This window comes from Mustela nigripes, unplaced genomic scaffold, assembly GCF_022355385.1.
Source record: "Mustela nigripes isolate SB6536 unplaced genomic scaffold, MUSNIG.SB6536 HiC_scaffold_148, whole genome shotgun sequence".
NCBI lineage: Eukaryota > Metazoa > Chordata > Mammalia > Carnivora > Mustelidae > Mustela > Mustela nigripes.
The window spans coordinates 6,333,735-6,350,515 of record NW_026739562.1 but is presented as its reverse complement, the minus strand read 5'-3'; the positions used below and the strand labels follow the sequence as shown (position 1 = coordinate 6,350,515).

The 16,781-nt window shown below is 46.8% G+C and overlaps 1 protein-coding gene across 1 annotated transcript in view; it reads right to left on the bottom strand.

Annotated features, from left to right (window-relative positions):
* LOC132008356 (exostosin-2) overlaps nt 1-16,781 on the bottom strand; it is a 140,383-nt gene that overhangs the window by 10,580 nt on the left and 113,022 nt on the right. The window contains exon 11 of the mRNA XM_059386872.1: nt 915-1,058. Coding sequence (XP_059242855.1) covers nt 915-1,058 — 144 coding nt within the window. The remainder of the gene's footprint in view (nt 1-914; nt 1,059-16,781) is intronic.

The following is a 16,781-nucleotide window of genomic DNA, read 5'->3' as shown; positions in this document are numbered from 1 at the left end:
AAAAGACACAAAAGGAATCTCAACCACAGTAGTGCAATCAGAGTGAAAACAGTAAGATCCCTTTTCACCTTTCAAAACAGCTCAGTCTCGTTTTCCCTTTCTACATATTTCATGCAAGTGGGGTTATAGTAAGATAGTTTTATATTTTGTTGGTGGGAAGATAAATTGGGGCAAACAATACTGAAAACAATAGACATATATATATATATATCTTAAAACCTCCCCCAAACGTTCATTCCCTTTGCTATGATTCCACTTGTAGAAATCTATCATAACGATCACACGTATAAACAGTTGTGAAAACAGATACTAATTGCTACTAAAGCATTAGCTATTAAGCATTATCTAAAATTGCCCCAAAAATCTGAGGCTATCTAAATATCCAGAGCTAGAAGAATAGTTACACATAATTTATGGGTACTGGTACGATAGCATATTAGCAATTATGTGATGAAGGAATGCTGATGTTAATAACTCATAATATGTACAAAAATCAAGCTAATGAGGATATTTACAACGGTCTACGTGAATAAGTAAATAAAAGGCAAACTGGAGAAAACATCTATACAATAACGATGGTTATCTGTAAGGGATTGGATTACGAGTGACTTTCGTGTATGTGTGTGTCTTATATGATAACATTTGTTATGAATTTTCCATATTTTCTATTATGAGCATGCAGTATTTGTATAATAAGAAAAATAACTTTAAAAAAATCATACAACATAGCCTTTCTTTCTTCCTTTTTTAACTGAAGTGGAGTTGACACACACGACAGCGTGGCGTCTGGAGGCCCTCTGAGGAGGACATTTTTCCTGAACTCAGCAGAAATTCAACTGGGCCACACAGAACAAGCATCGTGTGTGCAGTGTTGTCACCTCAGACCCACTTGCCCAGCCTGCCCCCCACCTTACCTTGTGATAAAAAGCTGCCCCCGTGAGCACCATGGACACCTCATTGGTCCACTCAGACTCGTACTTCCACTTACTCATCTCGTGGTCCCAGAGGTGCAGACGACCGGGGTAACCCACCAGACGGTCAGGAAACTCCCGCCAGACCTGAGAGAGAAACACATCCAGTTCAGACAGCGAGCAAACCCAGTGCTGCATCACCCAAATGGTACAGAAGGACTCCCAGAGCCAGATCCTCACCAGCTAAGGTTGGAATGGGCTTCTGAAGAGGTCTTCAGAAAGGGCTATTCTACCAATATTCGAAGGTATGTATGGGCTCTAATTTCCTCCAAATCCTCCTACCATTGCTGGGCAATTTTAAGTCACGTAGTAATAACTCACTTATTTGGAACAAAGTAGGGAATCCCCTAACAAAAGAGGAAGGAAACAGGTGCCATTCTTCATGCGCACACACGAAGAACAAATGGACCCCTATAACTCAACTGTCCTCATGTATTTTTTTTTTTGAAGATTTTTTCATTAGAGAGAGAGAACAAGCCCACAAATGGGGCTGTAGGGGCGAGGGGACAGGGAGGAGGAGACTCCCCGCTGAGCAGGGAGCCTGACAAGGGGCTAGATCCCAGAATGCTGGGATCATGACCTGAGCCGAAGGCAGAGACGCTCAACAGACTGTCCTCATTTATAGTAAGTCTGGTAATTCTGAAAACTTCGTCTCTGTTTGTAAAGATTTATTTATTTATTTATTTATTTAGAAAGTGAGGGAGTGAGCAAGAGGTGGGGAGGGGCAGAGGGCAAGTCTTAAACTCAACACCCAGAGCATCGCCCCATGTGAGGCTTGATATCATGACTCTGAGATCATGACCTGAGCTGAAACCAAGAGTCAGATGCTTCACTGACTATACTATCCAGGTGCCCCGAAAGTCTGTTCTAAAAAAAAAAAAAAGTTTTAAAACCCTAATTCCCTGGAGCACACAGCCATGCTTACAACCTTTTAGAAGCCTCGCATATAGAGAACGCATCTCATTCTATAATCTATAACATACTGGAAACAAAAGCTTGATCTCCTTATTTGGTAAGACTCTTAGATACTGTTTTATGAAACAGAATCTGGTATACTGGGGGTGGGTTACTTCCATTATCTTTCCTCGTGTATTTCTGTATAAGTCAGTCTAACTTTAGTTGAAAGAAGAGGAAGTTTGTGCCATTACGGAGTACTGCCCGCTTAGCAGCTCTTCACGGTACCACTTCTCAGCAAGCAGGATTCCTCATCCTTTACCAGGCCTCGGAACAAGAGAGCTCCCGAGGGTCCGATCCTGTGCCCTAGTCTTCTCTTTAAACAAGCTGAGTCATTTCAACTAGTTTCAATCACTTTTAAATACCTCCTCTAATCTACTGACCTCTGAATCTGTTTGGCCTAGAGTGTTCCTGAGAAAACCAACTACTTAATATCTTCAATGGGATAAACAATGGGCATCTCAAACTTAACATGTCCAACACATAACTCTTGAGTCCCTGTCCCCGGAGAAGCTGTTCTCTCAATCCTCTCCATCTCACCAAATCATCTACCCCACTGCCCCAGCCAAAAAGCTACAAGTCAGTCTTTATTCCCTCCTCTCCTTCTTCCCCACACCCCATCCATCAGCAGGTCCTGCTGGCTCTACTTCTGACCACCTCCGGCCAATTCTCCCGCCCCTCTCTCTAGCTCAAACCACCATCATCCCTCACCTAGACTGTTGTTAACAGGCCTCTAACTCGTGTCCTTGCTTCCACGCTCGCCCTTCCAAACCATTATTTACACAGTGTCTCTAACAGGACTATTCTTAATAGAATATTAGAGAACAGGTGGTCCCTAACTGACAATAGTTCAACTTAACGGTTTTTCAACTTTACGATGGTAAAAAAGCAATATGCGTTCAGTAGAACGCTACTTCGAATTTTTGAATTTGAATTTGGGTCTTTTCCTGGGCCATCTCCCATGATGCGGGGCACCAGCAGGGAGTAGCAGCTCCGAGTCAGGCCCGCAATCACCAGGGTCAACGATCAGTACACTTAAAACCATCCTCTACTCAAACAACTCTTCTGTTTTTTGCTCTCAGGATTCAATAAATTATTTTATTATTATAAAGTACTTTACATTACTTTATTATTATAAGTACTTTATTATTTGTAATAATAAATACTTTAGTATTATACTTTATTATTTAATACTTTATTATATAAATACTTCATTTTTCTTAAATACTTTATTATTTACTTTATAGTAAATTAATACTTTATTATTATAAAACAGCCTTTGTGTTAGATGATCTTGCCCAACTATAGGCTAATGTAAGTGTTCTGAGCATTTTTTTTTTTTTTTAACATTTTCTTTATTTTAGAAACAGACAGAGAGAGCACACAAGCAGGGTGGGGAGCAGAGGAAGAGGGACAAGCAGACTCCACACAGAGCTGGACGTGGGGCTTTATCTCACAACCCTGAGATCATGACCTGAGCCAAAATCAAGAGTTGGATGCTTAACTGAGTGGGCTACCCAGGCGCCCTAATTCACAACAGTTTTATCAGGTAAGCCTCTGCTAAGCTGAGAAAGATCTGTTTGAGGGTAAATCAACCAACAGGCTGCATCCTATTTTATGTGTGCATATATATACATATATACAAAAGTATTTTAAATTAATGTTATCTTCAGCACGTATTTACCCTCACATATATGTCGTATGGTCATACGCTGCAGCATGTGGGGGCTTCCCCAGTGCCCACATGTCACTGAGCCGGGGACAATGCACCGTGGCTTTCCCCAGGGCAGAGGTGGTGTACAAGCCCCCCGCCCCCTTTGGTAGTTTGCTAGGGATACTCTAATGAAGTCACCACACCAGGTGGCTTATAACAGCAGAAATCCAGAACTCTGAAATGAAGGTGTGGGTAGGGCCACGCTCCCTCTGACTCCTCTCAGGGCCTTCCTTGCTGCTCTCAGGCTTCAGTGGCTGGCCGTCAGTCGTGGGCATTCCTTGGCTTGCGGATGCATCACGCCTAACCTCTCTCTTCATTCGGCCTTCCTCCCTCTGTGCATGTGTCTGGGTCTGTGGCCAAATTTCTCCTTTTCGTGAGGACACCAGTCTGAGTGGATTAGGATCCACCCTTACGACGTCATTTTAACTCGTTACCTCTAAAGAGATCCTATTTCCAAATAAGGTTACTAAGGGTGAGGATTTCAACATAAGTTTTCAGGGGGAACACCCCAAAATCTTTAAGAACTATTCTACCCCTGAAAGGAAACAAAAATGGGCTCCTGCTGACGAAGAATAAGAGCCAAAGTCCTCAGCATCCTCTAAGGGCCCAGCCGCTCCCCCCCACCTCCTCTTGCCACGTTCTCCCACACTTCTGTGGCCCTTCTGCTCTAGAATCGTGACTGCTCATCTCCTTCTTCTGCCTGGAATGTCGTCCCAGCTCTCCAGAAAGCTAGTTCTAGTTCATCAGTCAAGTCTCTGCTTAAATGGCACCTACTCTCGAGAGGACTTTTCAGACTTTCCTACCCAAAGTAAACACTGTCTCCCTCCCAGCCATTCCTCATCACATGCCCTCACCCCAGGCTTTCCTTCACCAAACGTTCATTTTTGGGAATTGTTCTGGTTATTTATTGTTTCCTGATCGAGCACCTATTTTCCTCCCACAGAACTGGATCTCCACGAAGACAGAGCTCTGTCTGATTCGCTGTGGTTTCCCAAGCACAAAGAGCAGTGCCTGCGCAGGACAGCGTTCCACTGACACTCACGGAACGCACAGATGGGCACGACCTCAGCAGGCAAAACAGCTGAGACTAAAAGGAGGGACGGAAGATCCTTTCTCTTTCCCTCGCAGGCAGAGCCAGTGTTCTCCTTAATTCAGAAAGGAAGTCTGCGGCAGTCCTGATCAACAGTTACCATCAATAATAATGTGATATCCCTTGCACGTGAAGATCACAGTAATAATTCACCAGGGCTAAAGCACATGTTTTAAACTGCTTTTCCAGAAGGGGGTAAGCGGTATTCGCTGAGTCATTCCACTGTCCTTCCCGGTCCTCCTGTGATCGTCCACATGCTTTCATGGGATATCCGACCCGGGTCTTGAGCGTGGTCTGGGGTTTCCTTTGTGTGAGCCCAGGGCACCTACCAGGCCTCTGAAACCCACAGCCTTGGCCTCATTAACACCATGTTGTACCCAACAGAGTTAATCAGCCGCAGCCACCATTGTACTAGCTGCAGACAGATGAAGCCGTGTCAGACATTTCCTCAGATGTGTGAGGCTGCTGCTGTGCTCCTACTCTGGGGCTTGGATTTCAGCAGATTAAAATAATAGGATACTATTCTGGCTTTATAGAGCCCAGAGCAACAACAAAGTCCGTGAGCCGTGGCTTCTGTTCGGTGCGCAGCCCAGGCGCGCTCCCGTACAGGCGCTGGCAGTTTCCTTCTGTCAGCAGCAAGCACCTGCCGCTCGAGTGGCACCAGTACCATGGTAGGGGCCAGTGGTTCCCCTTTGTGGGCTTAGAGGGGTTCTGAAAGGCTCCAAGTGCACGCAGGTCACGGTGCCACCCACAGGGGATGGGCGCGGTGGGGGAAGGGCTGGGTGGGCCAGGGAGGGACAAGTTCGGTCAGTCCCCTGCAAGCTGGAAGCCGCCTTTTCCTCCACCCTCTGGCTACTTTGAGTCTACACAGCTCTCCAATCCATGCACTGTCCCTAGGGTCCTTCTTTTCAAGCTCCCGTCTGCAGCCACCCTAATAACACTGGCTCCATGTTAGGGTCAAATGTGGTTAGGATTTCAATCTTCTTCCTGTTAGCCGAAGCCACTTATCAGACTTCTCTCCACAGAGACTTAACTGGGTGACACTGGGTCACTGAGTGCTGAACTACGCCGTTCTGAAAGCATCCGAGGTGTTCTGAATTTCAGATTCCTCTGGAGCCGTCAGTGAGCGCTGTTCCTCACGCGGGGCCTCCCTGCCCTTGACTTACTCCAGGCAGCTGGATACAATCAAGATAGCATCCTTGTCACTTCATCTATAACTCCGCAGCTGACTACGGGATCAAAACGGAGTGGAGCCGAGCAGGATGGGCCCTCTCTAATCGAGCCCCAGTGCAGCACGAAGGCGATTATGTAGACAGTAAAGCGTCCTCCCAGCCAGAAGAGCGAGAACTCAAATTCCACCCCCTCTCCTGCTGACTGCCCACCTCCCTCTCGTTCAGCTCTTTTCTTTTTACCTTAGGGAAATGCTCTGGGGTCAGCCTTTTGTCATTACTAACAGATGCCTTTATATATTCGAGGAGCGGGGCACCTGAAACTTCACATTCTAGCCCCGGAGCTCTGGTAACAGTGCTCCACTGGCCATGCCTGGGTCACGGCACCATTACTCAACTGTGTGTCTGCACTGTTCAAGTTGTCCGCACACACTGTCCTCGTGCAGTTTCAGTCACGCGCGACTCTGCAGACAGAACCTCTATTACAGCTCAAGGCCCTGGTTGGGGGCTCAGCAATAACTGAATGGCTCTTCCATTCGGGGCTATTTCCACGTGACTATTCAAGTAGAGATTGTAGCAACATAATAGCACGCTCTGACCCAATGTTTACAACCTCGGTGCTAACCACTTACGGACATTTGCTCTCCTCGGCACTTCCAGCCGTGCTCACTGGGCTCTTTGCCGAGTAATCTATCTATTCTTGCTCTCTCTTTCTCTCTCGATCTCTCTCTCTCCCCCCTTCAACTTCCGGAGGTCTTTTGTGGCTTCCCCTTGCTAGCTGGTCAGACTAGGTCTTCCACCTTTGTTTCAAAGCCACAGCGCAGTCCAGATGACATGCTACGAGGGCGTGTGCCATGAGCTCCGGGTGAGGCAGACACCCCAGAGCCGGCTCTGCCCTCGAGGAGTCGTGCAAGCCACCTGTCAGGTCGCCTGCTTTCGTTTCGCCATCTGCAAAAGAGGGGTCGGGTGATGTGCTCTCTAATGTCCTTTTAGGGCTGAAATCTTTGTATCTTTTTCCTTACTAACATATTCCCATAGAAACAAACTCACTGACTGTGATCAGTTGCAAGTCGCACGTTTCTGGAGTACACGGCCTCTGTTATTTAACTTTGGCTTATGATGCCATACACATACGGGTACCCAATAAATGTTCCTGCAAAGAGGCTAGCTAATGCACTCAATCTAAGCCAGCCTGGAGAGTACATTTTAAACACAGGGTGTGTGCTAACCATAGTCAGATTCAGGAAACGGACCAGGGAGGGGCGAAGGGGGAAGGTGTAGCAACAGGTGGTGCCCATCTGGGATACACAATTATGAAATCACAGGTCAGCTTTAGGAGAAAAGTAACTCTCTGAAGTGGCTGCTATAGTCATCACACTTTCAAAGGCATGGTTCCACAGGGATATTGCTACTGGGTAAGAGGGTTACCATATGTACCAGGAATCAGGAGCCCAGAGACAGACCAAGAAGTAGTGAGAGAAATACAGGGAATATAGATTCAAGGCACATCAAACTGCGCTGGGGTTTCCCGCCTCTTCTTGCACACGACCCCTGGGTTCTGTCAATACCTCACCATCAAAGTAGAACAGAACTCGAGGAGCCAACCCAAACCCTGTGGTCACATGCCTGGGCCAGCGGGGGCAGAGCAAGGATCCCAATTCCAACTTGCAACCGTCTTTGAATCAGTGGCCCTTCTTCCCTCAGGCTTGCCTTGCCTGCTGCCCAGATGGGAAGGGGCTAGCTGGCTGCATTCCAGTTCCACACTCGTTTCCACGGAGGAGCCTGTTATCAGATTCACTCTCAGGCCTCTGGGAACTGAGCTCACCTTTTATATTTGGCATTTCCTGAAACGAAGTGGAATGGAGGGCTTCAGCCTGATTGGCTCCATTTTCAGCTCATGCTTTTCATCACACTGGTGGCTGGCAGTTTTGGTCAAGGGGGTGTTTTGCAAAAAGCCAAAGAGCCTCTGTCCACGCCTGGGACACAATTAAATGCTAATGCTAGACATCTAGAGCAAGGGAGCCCTGAAGTTGTCACCCTGAGTTCCCTAATGCTGATTGGTTTTGACAAATACATGTACATGCTGTGTTAAGTATTAAGATTTACCTGTTAGATCACTTCAGTCTGCCTGAGAGACTTTTCCAACCCAAAGCAGCGGTCTGCTTAAAATAAGCCAAGCAGGAAAGCCAGGATCATGGGAAGGCTTCTGGGATTTGGGTAGAAATCCCATGTGCCCCAGTCTGGCTGAAGGTCAGTGCCTTGGTTCTGAGAGACAAGTTCTCCATTCCTTTCAAGTTCTTTCTTCAGGCTTAGGGCAGTGAGGAGGCAAGAGAAACAGGCTGGGGTTGGTCAGGCTTAGTGGAGGAATGTGTGCTGTCAAAATCGTCACAATTAGAAGACACTGCCAGAGGAGGTGGCTCTAAACCATTCTCCTCTGCCTTATTTGCCCCGGCTCACCAGATGGCACAGCCTGGTGCCTTCTGTGGACAGGAAGGAGAAGATTCACACTTCGCCAGTCTGAGCTGCTGACCCCTACCCACACGACCTCAGAGATTTGCAGCTAAGACCGCTTGGAAGACAAAGCTCATTCGGTCCAGCTCCCTCGCAGTACAAGCGAGAAGCCAGAGCAGGAGAGGAAGTGGCTCTCCCAATAACACACAGTCAGTTCAAGCCTAAGGTCGGGCCTAACTCCCAGTCTGGTCCACGAAGTCACAGGATTCCCCACTCCTCTGAGTCTCAAAGCACCTCATCTCCCCAAGCTCAGTCCCTCACCTGGGAGACAGAATCAGGTGACAGTGTGTGAAATCACAGTGTCTGTGTTCATCACCGGTGCTAGTGCAGGCATGGGAAGAGTCACACGTGCACACCACCCAAGCTGAGTGTAGAAAGGGGTAGGGAGAGGAGGTGGGGAGACCCACAAAACCCTTGTTCCCTCCTGGTACTTGTCTTCTAAAAGCTGAAGCCTCTCCAGGAATGTGGCTCCCATTTAGCAAAGAAAGCCACATGCGCACGCCATGAAAAGAAGGAGCCCCTGTCAGTTGTGGAACAGTCCAGTGGGATCCCACACAGGACGTCCATGGGCCCACTGGAGCCCTATAATCTGTGAGGCTCCAGCAGAGAAGGAAACACAAGCAAAACGCTCCTGAATGAAAAATTAAACTCCACTACTATTTTTCACAAGGTAATGAATCCCCTAAGAGATAATAACAAAGGGAAGGAGAGACGGGAGTCTGAGGCGACGGGAGGAGGAAGGGGTGGGTCAGGACTGGGTCGTGGGTTTTCCAATCTCGCACTCCTTAGGACCCACTAAACATGAAATCATTTTTATTTCCCTAACCTCAACCCTGGGGAGGGGGATACTGTTTCTTAGTCTGGCCTCAGGGGATGGTTCAATGAAGTTAGAAGAAGAATAGTGATCATAAGTCAAATGGCTACTCTCTTTAAATCCCACACGAGTGGAAACAGAGATTTTAGTGTTTATACAAAACCGTTACTGAGCCTTCAGAATTTCCAGTTGATTTTGGTGAGGCTCCATTTAAAGGACTGGGGACCAAAGACGTGAGCTCTGTTCAGCAAGGGGAGAAACTCTCTTTACTTCGAGTCACTGCCCTGGGTGAGTTCCACCACTTGCAATCAGGGATGCTACCGCAAAATGGCCAAAACCCTGTTTTCTTCTCACTGTGCAAAGGGAAGACGTGCCATTGACCATAACTCTGTAACTCTGGCTGAAACATCAGTGTAGCTCCAAAATGATTCTGTAATGAGTTCATTCAGCCTAATGCCCTCCCGATATGTCTGCTTAAACCCCACAATGTCCTGGTGGGGAAAGTAAGCCGTCGAGGGACTCTTTCAAATTATTTATTTATATCCCACACATTTCCAAAAAATGACTTGGGGTGGCTTACAATAAAAGGCCAAAACTAGAATAAAATCCAAACCATCAAAAGGAAGGATTCCTCAACGGCATTTTTAAAAAAAAATACAGAGCTGTTCATCCACCTTAAAAATATCAATCCTAATAACAAGTTTTGGAAAGGCATTCCAACAGCAAGCTAAAATAATAAAGTCTGGGGATGTAGAGATTTGAATATTCCTATTTATTAATTCATTTATGCACTTGACTCACAGATACCTACTGAGCCACCATTGTTTTTTTTCCTTGAAAGAATTTGAGATAATTGGAAATTGAAAAGCAGTTGTAAGAAATAAACGAGATCTCATGTTCTCTTCAGCCAGTCTCCCACAATGACCACATCTCGCAAACTAGAGTGTGACATCACATAACATTGCCACTGACACAGTTAAGATACAGAGCGTTCCCGGCACCACGAGGCTCCCTGCTGCTGATCTATAACCCTCCCCTCCATCCACTGGCAACCACTAATGTATTCTCCATTTCTGTAATTTTATAATTTCAAGAAGGCTATATAAATGGACTTGCATAGTATGTGACCTTTTGAGATTGGGTTTTTTCACTCAATCTCAAAATTATTTTACTTATTTTGAGAGAGAGAGAGAGAGAGTGCACACACACACACACACACGACAGGAGGAACAGAGGGAGAGAGAGAGAGAATCTCAAGCAGACTCCACACTAAGTGTGGAGTCTGATGTGGGGCCTGATCTCATGACCCTGAGATCATGCCCGGGAGTGAAGTCAAGATTTGGACACTTAACTGACTGAGCCACCCAGACATCCCTCACTCAGCATAATTTTTAGGGACTGCCTTACACACTTCAAAGAGTGAATACAAAATCAAAGCAGATATCTTGTTACCAAGGAGTTTCCCATTTAGAAAAGCTAATGTCACATGCATAAAAAGCTAGAGATGAAAGAAAGCGAGGATATAGTTGAAAAAGCACAAAAAAAGGGTTAAGAGGACCAAGGTTACTTCTAGGCTGGGGGTGGGAAAGCAGGAAATAAGAAAAAAGCTTTATGGATTTCATTTTAAGAGAACAAAGTTAAATTACAAAGTGAGGGTTGAGATTCCCACTGCCCCCAACAAGGTAAGTAATTAGTACAAAATTACCCTTTGCTATGTGTTTGGCAGGCCAGCGAGTAGATGGCCCCTGCTTGGATCCCCCCACTGAATACAGAATATGGAATCACTGAACTTTGAACAACTCCTTCCAATTCTACTCCAGAAACTGTATGTAAGAAAATTCAATGTCTGAACACATTAAGTTCACTCATTCATTAAATACTTTCCGAGCGTCCACTCTGTGTCCAGCACTAGGCACATAGGAGTCCGTAGGGCGGACACAATCCTGCCTGAATGCTCTGCTCTAAGTCAGGGGAGCTTTTCCACCAGCCCCAGAGATTTAGGCCGTGGGTGTAATTAGTGACCCAGCTGTCCAAAATGACCAGAGTGTCAACATGAGAGCAGGACCTCTGCCGCAACCCTCAGCTCTTCAATCCAACTCAAAGGCTGGTCGGGAAGCTAGAAATTAAGGTTGCCCATTCCTGATCTAAACCAGTCAACAGACAGTAGCAAACAAACTGCAATCAAGATTAACGTGAACCCCAGGCACCAATTTTCGAGCACCAAGCAGCAGATATGACATAAGAGGGGAGCTGTAAACATCATTCAGCCTGGTCCACCTTGCTTTCCAAAGACTCATTGTTCCCAGTCACGACTGTTCCAGAGTCAGCGGACCACTCTGTTCCTTCACACTTTCTTCTTAGTCTTCTAAAACGGGCAACTGCTTTTTAACTTTGTAGCCATCAACCACCACCGCCTCATATCCGTGCTCCTGCAAGCCATTTTACAACTGGCAATGAAGGATGCAGCTTCACACTGGGGAACAACCTAGAATGTTCTCTGGAAAGCTACAGACACTGTCCCCGAGAGTTGCCGCTGGGGCTTTCACTTGCCCTGGCCCCAGGCCAAGTCCTACCCATACACCTCCTTGAAGCAACTCTATTGAAATCAAGGCAGATAAGCAGCCCACGCAAGACAAAGTCCCCATATCCCCAAATCGTAAGCCGATGCTGAGGCTCTGAACTGCAGCAGCCAAAGCCTGTCATCAATCCCAAAGAGACAACAGGCAGCTTTTGGAACAAGAACCCTCAAACATATGGATTCTTTCAGGTTAGAATATCTTTGCAGCTATTTCCCTTGGAACAGGGGGTGGGGAAAGTACGCATTATTTAAACCATCAAGTGTACCAACACCTCTTTAAAATAACTATCCCACATTATAAGCATTAGTTCTTGAAGCGCGGAGCTACAAAGCCAGGTGGGCCTGACCCGGCTGCAGACAGGAGAGATGTGGGGCACAGTGGGGAGCACGCAGGGCCAGGAGGAGAAAGGGCAGGGGAGCACCAGCAATGTCCAGCACAAGTAAGTGCTTGTGGAAAACACACTGAATCCCACTCACCTGCCTTGCCCGGGATGCAAGTCTGCCCAGAGGAGCCACCCAGCGATGGTAAGATGCACTGGCAGGAAGCCCACACCCACGCCCTCCTCTTTGGGACAGGGAGCATCCACCGTTTCATTAAGGGCTAGGTAAATAAATTCTGAACTTGTAATTGTAATTGGCTCAGTGGGGAAGAAAAAAGTGTCACTCTATTGTAATTCCCAGCTGGGCACTTTTTTTAAACGCTCAGATGTTGCTTCAATGTTCAGCATACATATTCGATTTCCTTCCCTTAATATTTGTTTGACTTATTCTCCAGCGGGGACTGGGTGCTTTCGAAAGGCTCTGAGAGGTCAAACTTCAGCGTGGCTCCTCTCAGCACCTCTGTGGGCTCCTGGCCGCGCTGGCGGGTCCTCTTTCAGCTCCTGCTGCAGGGGCTGCCCGAGGCGCAGTCTCCCTGGCTCCCGGGGGCCCCGGGTGCAAATGAGTGCAAGCTGGAGATAGGACAGATCTAACGGATGCCTCGGTTTTCCTCCACGCTGAACACAGGGAGCCCGCGGCAACGAGGAACACCCCAGGGAGAGAACGAGAGAGAGAGAGCGAGCTGCTCACCTCTGCCCACAGTCCTCCCCGTATCTCCTAGAGGGAGGCTCTGACTGTACCTTCTGGGCAGGGACACTCACTGGAATGAGCGTCCACTCATTCCAAACCTGGCCCACAACTGTTCTGAAGACAACAGTTTCTATAATGCTCATTCTGTGGGTACATAAGAAAACTAAAAAATGGAAGGAAAGACAGAAAGACATCTTTTTCAATATTCAATAGTGTATGGATATTGCGGACAGGCTCTGGAAAGGTACCATCACTCTTATTCAGATATAATACCCAAGGTTCAAAAAGCTTACAGCCATCTGCTTCTCCAGATACTTAATGAGGAGGGCACAACACAAGTCCTAAGAAACATATAAATCTAAAAAGCTCAGCTTTGGCAAAATGGATCTAGATACACTGGAAAGCTTTAGTGTCAGACCCAGCACAAATGCTGACCCAGAAGAGCTCTGGCAAGGTTTGACTTTGTACATGCCAAAAATGGGCTCGGCTTACTGTGAATCCTAGCGAAGGGGGCCATGTGGACAGCCCATCATTCAGAGAAGAGAGAGAAAGGCTAGAATCTCTCAGTCACTCACTAGATCAGACTCTGCGAAGGCTCAAGGATCTGAGTCAGCCAAGAGGTCAAAGAATGGAAATCTCTGGTACTGGTTCTTTCTGGAGGTTGAGACACTTCCATTAATTAGATTATCCACCCACTCCAGAGATGGCCCTTGCATGTTGAGCCCTCATTTAGGGATGCTCGCTTTTTATTAGTCCTGGCTATGGAAGAACTGAGTTGCTTTGTGCCTTGGGGATGAACCCAAAGGGTAAGCCTGCCCGAGAGCCCATGGCAGGATGAGACAGAGTTCCATGTACCATCAAGAAAAACTTCTCTGAACATTGCTTCTGGATTCCCAACAACCCTGAGCAGATCTTTAGTTGTAGCACCTGGCTTACATCTAGGGAGGAAAGCAAGTCTTTTCCTATCAGAAAGATCAGAGCCAAGAGGCCTGCGAGAATCCATCTTTAGACCCAGTCCAACACTTGTTCTACGTGTTTGCTCCCCGGACCCAGCCTCTGTGGCACTTTCACTGGCAGAAGGCTGGGAGAGACATGAACAGGACAGAGCGTGCCTTTTTTTTGTTTGTTTTGTTTTGTTTTCAGTTATCTGCTGGCTTTTAGAAGAGGTGATTGGGAAGTCTAGACTATGATAGGCTGTTTTCACCTCTTGGCTCGTCTAGCAAGGAGAGAAAAAGTGGGATACTAGACTTGAATCACAGATATTATCATCTCTCTGCTCTCCCTGGATGAGCATATAGGTATCTCTAAATTCTACTAACTCTGGAATTCTCCAATTAGCCAAGCTCCCTCATCACAAAGTAAATGTGAGCTATGGGTAAGCTGGTCTTTTCCTTATCTTTGGTTCTTGAGTCCATCTGAATATGAAGTCTATTGACTTTCCACCTCTATCCTACCTGGCTTTCCCCGTCTTCAGCGTCTGTTGTTTCAAATTCACTTTCTACATACACACACCTTTCTACAAACCTGTATCTTTTTACTGCTATAAGCTTTTCCGCTGGTCCTATATTGCCTGACCAACCTAGCTTCCACTGTTAACCCAAACACAACTTCTGCCGTCCTCCGTCTGCTTCTCACTGCCCCGTGCGACCACACACACCAAGCTCATTCTTCTGTTCATACTTTCCCTCTTGGTTCTTCCTCTATCAGGAGAACGCACTTCGAAATGGTTTTATATTTTCCAGGGAAAAAAGTGGGATATTCTATGCAATTTTGCTTGCCATGATTCATTGAAAAGTATATACTTGCCCTAACCTAGTGAAGTTGTGAACCAAATAATAAAAATTCTCATAATTCATTAGTATCCAAGAGGTTCAGCTGGCGTCTGCCACCTATAGGAAACCCAGGCAGTAAAAGGAAAGCATCAGCCTTTTGTGCGCCTAAAAACACAGAGTCGCTCTAAGCCAATTCCCATCCCCACGTGAAGCTCTGATTTTATAACCGGTACTATTAGCCAAGAGCGTTCCACATCTCTCAGGTGAAAAATGTTCAACACTTAAGTGCTACTAATAATTTTTATGGTTGGAAATGAGGATCAAAGTATGAAAGGAAAAATAAATTCACGGGTTCATACACTCAGCCAAGTCCGCCTGGCTCATTTTCTGCCACATGTTTTAAACTCTCTTTAAGGCGGGGGAGGGGAGGAGGAACAAGTTGCATTTTATTTCCCAGCTCTTTAGTTTTGAAGTAAAAGCAGACAGACTTAAAAAAAAAAAATCAAACACTCAAGTAACACTATACTTGGCTACTGCTCCCCCAGGAGTTCCTTGCAAATGAGTATCAAGAACTCAATAGATACTTTCCTGGTAAAATACATAAACAGATAAATAAATTATCCCAGGCTGAAAAGAATTTCCACATCTGGTAGCTCACTAGAGCTTGTCAAACAAGTCAGAAACACGCAGGGCCAGAGAAGAGCATTCTTCAGCTCCTGATTTCAGGGCTGGAGAGGGAATGTAACATTTCCTAAACCCTCTGCCTTCCAACAGGGAATATGACCCACATAAACAGGCAAATGACCCCTGTGTTTTCTCCCAATTAAATAAATAATGATGCCCAGGATTAGGTCTCGAATCTAAATGTCTGTGGGCTCAAACACAGCCACTGGAAGGCAGAAGGTCTCTCCTCTGTGGCCTGGCCTTTCATCCCCGGGCACTTGCTGCTGTGTCCCTTCTGGGGGACAGACAATGTCCATTTCCCACCTTAAAGAAGTAACTGTGCCCCCCGCACTGCGGTTTCCTAAGCAATAAAGCATCAAGTGACAGGATGATCTCGGAGGTCCCTTCACATTCTGATACCACGTTTCTTTTCCACACCGTGAACGGTCACCAGGCCCACAGCGATCCCGGTCCTCTCAGCCTGTCTACAGGCCTCAGGAGACATGACTAACGTCACCTAGTTGAGCTCTAGTAAACCACCTTCTGGAAAGGGGTTCTCGAGTCCACTCTCTCTTACCTCATACACGAGGCGCACAGGAGGGAAGCGTGCAGTCTGCGAGCTCCTCTGGGTCTCTACTCTATGTTCCTTAAGCAGGCCCTGGAGCCCATCACTTTCAAATGGTCTCTGGACGCCGAAGCTTCCACCGCTCTAACGAGAGCGCTGCCCTACCACGCCCTCCCGTCTGGGACAACCACGCTGGGGCTCTGCACCCGAGTACATGTTAGGCCTCTGAAGACTCAACAGCTGAACCACGACCCGAATAGGCCTGGGCTCACCATCCTCTCTGCTCTGGTGGTCCTCCATTAAAGGAACGGCTGTGCTCCCCCTTCGAATCCTGACGTGCTGCCGCCCATGGCCTCCCTGCAGCCTGACGATGCGATCCTACCGTGTTTCATGGGGAAGTGAAGGAGGCTGCCACGTCATGGGCACAGAAGTTTGCCACTTCTTCACGTGGAACGACCGCGTACCGTTACCCCTCAGATTCATTACCGCCGAAGGGATTTCGGGAAGTCATCTGCTCAATTCTTTCGTCTCCTGGCAGCACTAGTAAAACCGCTCTAGATACTGGGAAGACTGCTGGCTCCCTCTTTCTGAAAAATTCCCAGAAGGAGGGATACTTCTGTCTCTCCAGATTCCTTCAAAAAATTATTTGGAGCCACAGTGAGAAAGGTCTGTTGCATCGTTTCTCTTTGGTTCTCACATATTAAATATTTAAGCTACTGTTTAAAATTTAAATGAAGATAATGAATTTACCACAGAAATGACAAAGGCCGGGGGGAAGGCAGAAATAACAAGAAATGGACATGCCTATTTTGGAGAAGAACAAGCTGGGGGACATGTTGATTACATTCAAATTAAAAGTTCAACTACAGAGAACAAACTGGTGGTGACCAGAGAGGAGGTGGCTGGGGCTGG